This window comes from Triticum aestivum, chromosome 3D, assembly GCF_018294505.1.
Source record: "Triticum aestivum cultivar Chinese Spring chromosome 3D, IWGSC CS RefSeq v2.1, whole genome shotgun sequence".
Classification (NCBI taxonomy): Eukaryota; Viridiplantae; Streptophyta; class Magnoliopsida; order Poales; family Poaceae; genus Triticum; species Triticum aestivum.
In genome coordinates, this window is record NC_057802.1 from 538,391,062 (window position 1) to 538,403,001 (window position 11,940).

Here is an 11,940-nt window from a genome sequence, read left to right on the forward strand (position 1 = left end):
GCCGAATCACGACAGTAAAAAATAAACAAGAAAAAACGACATCACCGGCGACGACTAACCACGGAGCAGCACAGTGAGCTTCGCTTGCTTGCTTGCTTGCACCATGCACGCATGATCTGCCACGCAAAGTAAATTACTCCTACCTCAGGGAATCATTCGTGCAAATGAATTAGTATGGAGTAAACAAACCACCAACTAATGTTGCTTGCTTCCCTAGCTTGCCCTCCTCGATCAAACCCTTTAAAAATCAGTCGAACCAGCGAAGATGAACTCGAAGGTCCGATCGAGTGACAGGACCCATGATGCTGAGGACGTTTTGTTAATCACTATTTTTCGCTGATTAAAGTCGCGGCACGCATGCAAGGGGCAAAACAATAAGGGTCAATGAGCACTCCATTCCTCGCTGAAAAAGATATATGTAGATAAATATCCGATTCCTGGCCCCATGTTGCGCCGATATATCCCAACTCATGCGCACGATCGTTGGAATTTTTCGGATTTTATTTTGTGCAGCTGCAAAACCCCAGCTTTTCTCCTCGTATTAGAAAAATGTACAAAAATTCTGGCATTATTTGCAGGGTCAAACGTGCAGGCATCACGAGGGCAGAATTTTCTGAGGCGTAGGTAACGTAGTGGAGTACGTGCCTAGTCGCTGTGCGCCCACGAAGCCGGTGTCATGGCACCATCGTCTCTGGTCTGGTATCCAACGTGGGACAGACACTTCGTCTCCGTTGTAAACGTAGGAGGAGTACAACGAAGAGGATGACCGAGCGTCTATATTTGCATGCACTTGATTGGGTCGCCGCCTGCACCGATGGGCACCACCAAATTTTCTGACCGGGCCTGGCTGGTTATTTACTGCCGCACCTGTTATTTCTTGCCTATTATATCGGCCTTCTTAATTTTGAACAGTTGTCTCTGAAATACGTATCTTGCTGCTCCACACGTTACCCACTCTAAAGAAAGAAATCATACACTCCTATACAAAACGAAAGGAAAATATCAGATGACACTAACTGTAGCACCATCAATCAATCCCATAGAAAAAGGCAGGAGTAATTGAGCAAAGGAGTAGATGCTACTCCGGTCTAGTTTGGACACCGGCCGTCAGTTCAGCCCGTGCTTTCGCTGTTGGCATCAGCTAGACACAATGATGCGAGCCGCTCGGTATTTTCCCTGATACTCGCGGGTCCACGTTGGAGGTCTGGGTGGTGTCTCGCCGGCGACCGCAGACGTCTACGTCGTGGAAACACCCGCGCCACGCACATTCGAGCGCACGCAGCCGGGAGCGTCCGTGTAGTCGTGTACCATGCTGGGTGGCTTGTCGTACGCCTCTCTGCCCGGTGAACACACACACACACCCCTGTGCAAGATGCCAAAGCCTAACGGTGTCCCGTTGCGCTGGCCGCGCTGGGTCAACAGGTTCGGCACTCGTTCGTTCAATGATTCATACGTTCCGAATAGAATACCAGAGAAATCGAACTGTACTCTACTCTCTGCGAATTTACTCGTGTGCACGTACAGATGTACGCCGTTGCGTGCTCGAGCCATATAAAATAAAAAACGGAGTGGGCTAGTCGTAGCGATGGCATCATCATCTTGTGTGTTGTTTCCATCCATGTCCTGCCCTGCCCTGCCTAGGTAACAGAAAAGTAATAAAGGAAACAAGAACAAAAGCCGGCTGGGTGGTGTCGCTTTGGCTATGGTAGCCTACACGGATTCCACCTCCCCAAGTCCAACACCAGAGGCCAGAGGGAAGCCTCCAACTTGTCCCGTGCCTCGAGAGCTAAACCAAAGCCTACACGACGCAGCGCTGCACGGCGCGGCCACCGATTCCCCCTACTCATCCGATAAGCTACGAACGAGAGGCACGTAGCGTAGGAGCCCGTGCTGTACTACGTAGAGTGCCGGAGCACTGCTCTTCTACTCCACACCCCACAGCATCCATCCAAAACACCAAAACACAAAGCGACAGAAACAACTTCCACGCTCGAGCTCTAGAAAATGAGTTCGAAGCGGGATCCAGGGCTTTTTTACCATCTTACCAGGGGAGTAATTTAATTAATTTAAGAGGGGCTAATTTATAATAATTAATTTAAAAGAGAGAAAACAAGGTTAGAGTTCTGCTGGCCGCGGTAGAATCTCTCGCCTGCTCCTCTTCCCTAGTAGAGTAGAGTACGTACATCTGACAAGACGACACACAAACGGCCGCAAAAAGAAAGCAAAACGCCAGAAAAACGCTTCCTCATTCATCACCGTCGTTCACTCCGCTACGCCTGGTCCACGGGCCTCGCCGTGGACCCTCCAGTGCTGCTACTTGTTGCCGGACGTTGCGCCGGCGGTTGCCCCTTGGGGCGGTCACTGCTGGGGCGCGGCGGCGTTGGCGGCGGCGCCGACGAGCCAGCGGTCCATGGGCACGCACTGGGCCTTGTGGGCGCGCTTCCAGTCCAGGGCCTGGCACGCGCGGGAGCAGTAGTTGGCCGCGCCGCACACGGAGCAGCGCCGGAACTCGTGCCGCCGCGTCTCCTTGCGCCCGCACCGCATGTGGGAGCACAGCCGTAGCTCGCCCTCGCCGTCTCCGCCGGTGGCCGCCGCGTCGGTCTTCTTGGCGCACGCCTGCACGCCGCGCGACGCCCACCAGTCTGACATGAACTGGTTCGCCGTGTGGGGCTCCGCCTCCGGCAGGCTCCACCCGAAGTCGGAGAGGAGTGGGCTGCTGCTGACGCCGCCGGCGCCGCCTGCGACGGCGCTGATGGGGAGGGAGGCGAAGGGGTAGGTCGCGCTGGCCGCCGCGGCGGCGAGCGCGAGGGAGAGCTCGCGGGCGTTCGCGGCGACGAGGAGGCGGCGTCCCTCGGCGGGGTCGCGGCGCACGCCGTAGCCGTCCTGGAGGCAGTGCCCGAGCTCGCGGAGCGCGTCGACATGGCCCAGCGCAGCGGAGCGCGCGCAGAGCGCCGCCCCGGCGCGCAGGTCGCGGTCCGACTTGGCGCCCCCGCTGCCGTTGAACTGGATGACGGCCAGCGAGTAGAGCGCCGCCGGGTGCCCGCCGACAGCCGCCTTCGCGAGCAGAGCCGCGCCACCGCTCCGGCTGCCAAGGCAGTAGAACCGGATCTGCAAAAACGCACGAAGCTCGTCAGCACTTACTCCCTGAAACTCCGGCCATGCATGCATGGATGTCAAACCGAACGATCAAGTCAACAAGTTTGATGTGTTCGTCGACTCTTACCATGCCTAGAATGTAGCACGCCTCAAGATTACCGGCGTCGGCGCAGCGCTTGAGAAACCGCTGCACGGGCTCCGACCACGCCGCCGCCTTGACGGCGAGCGACGCCGGCGAGGCCTTGGCGAACACCATGTCCTGCTGGCCCAGGCCGTTGAGCCTCTTGCATCTGAAACGTCAAAGGTACAAACACGTTCAGGCAACCAAACACACGAAGCAGCAGGAGTTGCTTGGCAAGAAGCGGTTGAACCAAACACGAAGGGCGGGGCGGGGCGCGGGCGTACGTTAGGTGGACGGACAGCAGGTCGGAGGGGGAGTTCGCAGATGCGGCGAGTTTGGAGAAGATGGAGAGCACGAGGTCGTCAGGGATGCCATCCAAATAGTCCGGCCCGGAAGCCTGTCGCTTCCGGCGCCCACCGCACACTTCGCCGGCGGCGGCGGGCGTCCTCTTCCTCTTCTGCCCGGCCACGGGAGCCGCTGGCTCGACACCTCCGCAGGTATAGAGAGAGCCGCTCCTCGTCCTCATCTTATCTCTGGCCGCACGAGCCGTGGTGGCGGGCCGGTCTCCGGAGGGAGGGAGGAGGGGGGGCGGCCGCGGGACGGGGAGAAGGAGAAGCGGTGGTGGAGTGGAGAGGAGAGGAGAGGAGATAGATGTTTCGGAAAAGCGATAGCGGGAGGCGCCTCGTTTTATACACGGCAGCGCGGCGCTCCCGGGTCCGTACCGTGCCGTCGTGCGTGACCCTGCGTGAGGCGTGCGGGGCCCGGTTGTCAGCCGGGTCCTGGTTTTATCCGTCCCGCTTTTAACTTTCTATCTACTGCCAGTGCATGCCCGCCAGTGGTAGAGTATAGTCTTGATGGCGTGTGAGCAGCAGGCTGCAGGCGTAGAGGCATCAATGCTGGCCGGGCTGGGCTTTATCTTTGGAGGAAAATGAATGCCGGGCTTTCAAAAAAAGCCATCTTTGCTGCGAGAAATAAGGGCATTATTGCTCGTTCGTTCATCCATTCACGACGCCAGGCAGTTTCCATCGCCATACGTAGCGCTCCTTCATTGCGTGTGCTTTTCAGTTGGTAAATTTTTACTTGCTTCCGTGGTCAAACGGTGGCGTTACCGGGAGTCCATAATACCAGTACCGTACGCGTTCTACTTCAGGGAGGAGGGTAGAGTACGGGGAATGGGTGGAGTGTTGGACGGGGCGTGCGTTTATTGCGAACGATCGGGTCGAAGTTGAACGGAAACGTGAAGGCACTCGGGGCTGTGCAGGGCTGTGCATGCGGCGGCGTTTCTGAGCTCACGACATAAACGCTTTCGGCCCAGGCTTAGACTGTTAACTTCTGTGCTAGTGGCAGTAGAGTATGCTAACGATCAACGAGCAGTCTCGTGTGTGCTCGGCTTGATGCGACGGGGGCGGTTTGGACGCTACTCTTTGTCTCCTTTGCTGATGCAGCATCATCGGTTCCAACTTCGAACGGATCTCTCTCCTCTGTTTTGCTTTCCTTGTGGACGCAACCCTTCCTTCTTGTTCTAGTACGAGTACGACAAGGTTATGGCCGATGGAAACAGTCGCCGGAAAGGTCGATCGATCCATCCATCCACGAAAACCAGTTCATATGGGAAGAGGTGATAGCTGTTTTTCGTGCCCGGCTGGGAACCGCTGGGCTAGTTTGTCACGCCTGGCGGCACGTGATGATGATAGCCTCAAGGAAAATAAGGAAGCAAGCAAGAAAAATATGGAAGGGGAGAGCTCGTCGGTTGGGCGACGGGGCGCACGCATCGTGGACAGGACAAAGAATCCGGGGCGCCATCCCGCGCTCGGCATCTTCGGGGCGGTGACGGTGAGGCGGGCAGGTGGGCGGCAGAGGACGGAGCATTGACTGGCAGGCCCCTACCTCCGTGACCTCGTCGTCCAGGAGCGCATGGCTTGGCCGGCCGGCCGTCCGCCCGTCCGCGTCGCGTCGCCCTCGGCCGGCGGAGGCGGATGCGTTGCGGGTGGGTGCGCTGATGGCCGGTCCTCGGCCTCGGGGAGCTGACGATTCGGCGCGCGGCACCATGCGGGCGTGGTGACTGTGCGCGCGGCGATCTCCTCCATGTGTCGCGCCTCGGGTTCCCCCCGCAGCTGCGTGCCGCTCTTTGACCCCGACGCCAGCCAGCCCTTTCTTTATTGGCGCCTCCGTCGCCATGTCCGTCCTCTCCTCTGCTCTGCTGCGCTCTGCTCGGCCCCCCTCTCCCTTTCTTTATTCGCGCCTGGGAAGAGCAGGAGTACGTACTCCTCTTTACACCGCGCAGTTCATCTGCCCCGAGCACAGGCAGGAGAGCACCACGGCCGTCTGAATTCCCGGAAAAGACGATTGATTCCGATGCAGTCGCACGGGCCCGAGGAGGGCTCCATTGCTCTCTCTTTTCATCTTTCTCTCTTTTTTCCTGAAATGTGATGCATGTGTCGCCAGCGAGTTTTGGGAAAGGGGTGGATGGAGTTTGCGGGGAAGAAGCCAAGCTGCTTCACATGGCCTCCAAGGGAGATTCTTGCATGCATATGATTCAACGTTTGCTGGTGAATGATGCTGTGTCAAGTTCTTCAACTATAGATCGTACTGCTTGCTGTGCCGACCTGTTGTCCTCCGATTCGCTTCCTGGTGAATGAAATGATCTGAGATGAGTCATACAAAGCAATTGGCGTGATCGTGTAAGAGCAAGTTACATGAGAACTATACAATGGTCCTCGAAGTACATACATGGTCCCGGGTGAGATTAACACATTTTTGAGTTTCTGAACTATAGATCGTACTGGTTGCTATGCCGAACCGTTGTTATCCGATTTGCTTCCTGGTGAGTGAAATGATCTGAGATGAGTCCTACAAAGCAATTGGCGCGATTGCGTAAGAGGAGCTTCCTTACATGAGGAACTATACAATGGTCCAGGAAGTACATACATGGTCCCGAGTGAGTTAACGCATTTTCGAGTTATCAAATATTCCCACTTAAATCTTTCGAGGAAACCAGACCTCTGTCAGACAAGCCCGGTGCTACAATATGCAGAAGCTATTGGGGTAGCTTCCTTAGCTAACTAGTGATCATAGAGTGTTTGTTTTTTAGAGCAAACACTCTCCGAGAAGATACAACTTATTTCATGCCAATAGGCAAACATGGATGCTTTGATCCGTCGCCTCCTTGCTCTTATAATGTTGATCACATCATAATAGGATTATTAGGATTGGAGCATAACATGAGGAATTGTACATTGCATCGCAAGTGTCAGAGCTTTCAAGGTCTAATATAGTTGTGAAGTTCTCTTTTTTTATCCAAACACGCTTTTGTAGTTGTCATTCATCATATCATCGTTACCAACAACACTGAGATGTCATAGGGATCGCAGCGATACATCCTTGAGTCATTTCCCTTATGTGGTTCAAAGGTGGGCATGACAACGCTTGCTCAAGAAATTTAGGTGAAATGATATCAGATAAGACTGCAAGCAATATAATTAAATAGTGTAAACACATTTAGTTACACGAAAACGATGTGATGCTCCAAAAAATGTATGGTTCAAGTGTAAATGACACACATTCAAGTTCTCAAACATTCACATCATAATTTTTGAGGAAACTAGAGCTTCTTCATAGGGTATATAATCTACCAAAATAGCTCACATGGAAACTATGTAAGGATCCACAAAGTGCATGGTCCCGAGTGAGGTAACATATGTCCGAGTTATCAAATATTCTTAAATTTTAGAGAAAACTAGAGTTTTGGTTGACAGACGCAAACTTACAATTAGAGGAAGCTATTGTCATATCATACCTATCTAACATGTTCAATTTTGCTTCAATCACGAGTGTTCATTTTTTGGGAGCAAACTCTCGATTCCTCAAATATAACAACTTACTTCATGCCACCTAACAACATGGATACTTCGATCTATCGCCTCATTGATCGCATTATGTCGATCATCATAACACAGTCAAGATTGGAGCATAACATGAGGATTTATTCATTGCACTGCAAGTACAAGAGCTTATAAGGCACGACCGTTGCTCAGCTCGGGCTGCCTTGCGAAGTTCCCCCCTTTTCTATTTGAGCAAAATGTCCTTTTTCGCGGGGTATCATATCAACGTGACCACCAAACACTGAGAAGGCATAGGGATCACTACCATGCACACTTGCGTCATTTTTTCTTGGGTGGTATGTGGTTCAAGGTAGAGGTGATAAATCTTTGTTTTCTATGTTGTTTAGTAGTAACTGAAATGATCTAAGATAAGATTGTAAAAATATAATTAGCTAAATAGTGTAAAACACACTTATTTACATGGAAATGATACGGTGACCAAAAAATGTATGGTCCGAGTTTAAATGACACACATTCAAGTTCTCAAATATCTACACTATAATTTTGATGAAATTAGAGCTCTGATATCTAAGGCTTGGCCTTGATGTGAGAAGGAGTGTTGAAATATATTTATCACCTTTCTTCATCTGTTCGGACTTTGGATGAACCAATGTAAGGATATCGCTTATCGTTAGCGTCTCGGTCAGCAGGGGATTAGAGATTAATCAGAAATCGGCTATTTAATCGATTTTATCAGTCGACTATTAATCGTCCTTTTTTTGGAAAATCCAGGTTCCCAACACTAAAATATGATATATTCAACAAAAAATATATTAGACAGAAGTGTTACCTTGATTCCTAGCCGTTGAACTCTCGTATAATGACAAGTAAAATAGAACAATAGTATATGTTGCATGAACTCAATACCCTACTCCATTATCTTTGGTCACGACAAGGTTTTCGACAACGGGTTTTGGCATGCACAATTACATGTCACGGACAAACAACTTCAATAAAGCAGTACATGTCATCCTTAGACGAACGATCAGACAAGGCGCGTGAACTAGTGTCTCGAGACGGAACCACGTTATGCCATCCATGATTGCCCCAAGATATGGTAACTTTGGTTTCCACTCATGAAATTATGGCACAACTCGTCGGACCACACTTCTCTACATTGCCACCCCTTCAAGCTCTCTATGACGTGGAACTTAATTTTGGTGCCATTCCAAATAAGGCCATGTCGGCCGTATCGATCCTTACAGATCGAAAGGAATTCCAATATTTGCATTGGTGCATGCTCATCACATTTAGCAGATAAACATGTATGATGACGAAGACCCACATGAAGATGCACGAACAAGAGTCAACAATGGGGGATTGTTAATTGGCTCACATACCACCACCACTATCTTGGAGTGATGCATGGTGAAGAAAGGTATCATGGCGATGATGTAAGACAAGAGATAGTGGTTGACCTCATGTCGTGACATAGGAAGATTACAATGTCCTCAAGCGTCACTTTTCGACAACTGCAATTTTTGGAGAGGCTTGGCCTCAAGGGTAGATCCACGTCACATATACCTTGCCAAAACCAACGAAGATGAGGTCACCCATTGTAAAAATAAACAAAATGGGGAAGTTTTGTGGAATATGAGTTGAATCAATGGTAAGGGGTATGTTTGTATGAGTAGGCCCGCCTATCACCACATAGTGACGAAAGGCAACAAGGCGGTGATGTTGTTCAAGGTCCAATGGTCACCCCCTACCCGCTAATGTTGTGACGTAAGAAGATTAGGACGTCCTCTAGCGTGCGCTATCTAGAACCTGCAATTTTCACTCTGTGTGTGTGGAGAGGAGGGGGGGTCGTCTGAAGGGGCGATCAGTGTCAAGCCCCCCTGCCACAAATGACGCCATGGAGATCACTGGAGTCATAGTAAAACAAAAGGTGGGAGTTTTGTTGGGTATGAGCAGGCTCCACGGCGCGCATGTCTGGCGTGGGTGGGCCCACTTGCCGATTCATTTATGTGTTTGTAATAGAATTGGAAGTTATTATGAATGAATACGTTTCTGAACATATCGCCTCATCGTTCTCATCCCCATAAGCATCTCTTCTCGCCCTAAATTCTCCTATTCCCAAGCCAAGTCAACGTAGATTCGATCTCATCATGCACCAGACACTACAATTGCACATCCTTACTTTTCTAGAAACCTTCGCATCATCAACCATCTCCATGTTTTGATTGCGGCTGGCTGCGAAGGTGAGCGAGGGGTAGGCGATGCAGATGAATCGGGTTGGCGACAACGGCATTGGCAATGCCAACGTGCCACCGCCACAACATCAACAGATAGAGGATGTGATGGGCCTCAATGATCCCATGCTACATGTGTTGTTGAACCACGAGAGGATGTTCGCACTTTACTGCATCTATCAAACTAGAAATTTATCTACGACGTAGTAGTGCTCTGCTCACTCGCTCATCATTCAGGGGTTTGAAGCATAAATGCGCTATATAACAATGGAATCAATTCTCCCACACTACCGAAGTTGACAGCTTTCTCTTGTTTTACGCGGTCTTCTGTGATATACTTTCAGAAATGCTTAGGGTGCGGACACTTGAACGCCTTCTTTATTTGATATTATTTCCTTGTGCTTAACTTGCCAGATTAGAGTACGTGAGAAGGATGGTTGCCAGATTAACGTATACAAGAAGCAGGGGAATGTCGGTTGACTGTCGTCGGTGGATGTCGGGCCTCGCTAGGCGGCTTGAAAGAATCTTGTTTGAAAAACACCCAAACACGGTGTCGGTCTGTTTACTCATGCACCCTTGAGGGGGTCTAAATTAATTCTCAACATTAAATGATGTGAGAACCAAAAGGCCAAAGAGTAAGCCAGAGGATGATAGAGCAATTTGGGCAGATTAATTGTGAGTAAATCATAAGATTAAGAACTCTTGTTGTCCATGTTATTAAGTACTAACTGGAATGATTTGAACTTGATTACAAGCAATAATAATTAGCTACAAAATGTAAACACAATTAATTATAGGAAAATGATTTGATGATCCAATAAGTGTATGGTTCAAGTGCGAATCACATGCATTCAATTTTTTCTTGGGTGGTGGTTAAAGGTAGAGGTGATAAATCTTTGTTTTCTATGTTGTTTAGTAGTAAGTGAAATGATCTAAGATAATATTGCAACTAATGTAATTAGCTAAATAGTGTACCGCACACTAAATTATAGGAAGTGGTACAACGATCCAAAAAGTGTATGGTCCAAGTGTAAATGACACACATTCGACTTCTCAAATGTCTACACTACAATTGTGATGAAATTAGAGCTCAAATATATAAAGCCTCTCGGAGCCTTGATGCGAGGAGTGTTCAAATATACTTTCCACTTCTCTTCATTGGTTCAGGCTTGATGAACTAGATTGTGCATGAAGTCAGTACACTACATCATCTTTGGTCGTGATAAGTTTTCCGACAATGCGTTTACACACTACTTTAATAAAGCACTACACGTCCTACTTAGAAGAACGGTCAGACAAGGCATGTGAACTAGTATCTCAAGATGTAACCACGCTATAACATCCATGATTGCCCCAATATATGGCGAGTTTGGTGTCCACTTGCAAAATTATGGCATAACTCGTCGCATCGTACTTCTCTAGACAGCTCCCCCTTCAAGCTCTCTATGATGTGGAACCTAATTTCGGCTGAAAGCACAAGCGCTCCCTGGGTGATTTTGGCAATTAATGTCAACATATCTCTCGTTGGACTAATACTTTTATCTAGTATATTTCAGATAAGTTCAACAGTGGAGTGGCGTGGACAAGAGGATATGGAACCCCTTCAAGATGCTAAGGACAGAAGATTGGAAAAAGCTCAGAAGCTCAAGACTCTTCATTTTCATTTTAGTGATCCAAGATCACATTGAGTCCATAGGAAAGCCAATACTATTAAAAGGGGATGAGGTGTTGCTTAATGGCTTGCTTGCTCAAAGTCCTTAGTGATATGCTCCAAAGCCCTCAACCACTTTCTCATTTCCACATATATCCCAAACCTAAAGTCAAACTCCGCCCCACCGATTTGATCTATCCGGCGCCACCGAGTTCATTTGACATAGCCACTGCTAGAAACCCTAATTAGTTTGGTCTCACCGTTGGGATCTCGGTCTCACCGGGATGGGCTTGCAAACTCTCTGTTGCCTGTTGCAATTATTTCGGTCTCACCAAGATATGCAATCGGCCCCACCGAGTTTGCCTGACAACCTCTCTATTTTGCTTATTACCAAAATCGGTCTCACCGAGTTTGTGTAGTCGGTCAAACCGAGTTGAGGTTTTACCCTAACCCTAGCACATTGGTCCCACTGAGTTGATCATATCGGTCCCATCGAAAATCCTAACGTTCACATTTTGAACTAAATCGGTCTGACTGAGTTTCATGATTCGGTCCCACCGAGTTTGGTGAATTGTGTGTAACAGTTAGATTTTGTGTGGAGGCTATATATACCCCTTCACCTGCTCTTCATTCGTGAAGAGAGCCATCAGAACATGCCTACACACTTCCAGCATTCATTTTTTGAGAGAGAACCACCTACTCATGTGTTGAGATCGAGATATTCCAATCCAACCACAAGAATCCTGATCTCTAGCCTTCCCCAAGTTGCTTTCCACTCAAATCATATTTCCACCAAATCAAAATCTGTGAGAGAGAGTTGAGTGTTGGGGAGACTATCATTTGAAGCACAAGAGAAAGGAGTTCATCATCAACACACCATCTATTACCTTTTGGAGAGTGGTGTCTCCTAGATTGGTTAGGTGTCACTTGGGAGCCTCCGTCAAGATTGTGGAGTTGACCCAAGGAGTGTGTAAGGGCAAGGAGATCGCCTACTTCGTG

General features: G+C 49.4%; 1 protein-coding gene across 1 annotated transcript; it reads right to left on the reverse strand.

Moving 5' to 3' along the window:
• Nucleotides 1-2,056: 2,056 nt before the first annotated feature.
• Nucleotides 2,057-3,882, reverse strand: LOC123080312 (F-box protein At1g67340). The gene is made up of 3 exons (XM_044503222.1): nt 3,502-3,882; nt 3,224-3,386; nt 2,057-3,108 (listed from the first exon to the last, which is right to left on the reverse strand). The coding sequence occupies exons 1-3, from the start codon at nt 3,741-3,743 to the stop codon at nt 2,359-2,361; spliced, it is 1,155 nt and encodes a 384-aa protein (XP_044359157.1). The 5' UTR covers nt 3,744-3,882; the 3' UTR covers nt 2,057-2,358.
• Between the last annotated feature and the right edge of the window lie 8,058 nt (nt 3,883-11,940).

Bases quoted from the DNA above. Each gene is read 5' to 3' on its own strand.
- LOC123080312 (XM_044503222.1), bottom strand. From the start codon at position 3,743: ATGAGGACGAGGAGCGGCTCTCTCTATACCTGCGGAGGTGTCGAGCCA. The intron at 3,387-3,501 runs GTACGCCCGCGC...TTGACGTTTCAG, and splicing joins CTGCTGTCCGTCCACCTAAC to ATGCAAGAGGCTCAACGGCC. The intron at 3,109-3,223 runs GTAAGAGTCGAC...GCGTTTTTGCAG, and splicing joins CGTGCTACATTCTAGGCATG to ATCCGGTTCTACTGCCTTGG.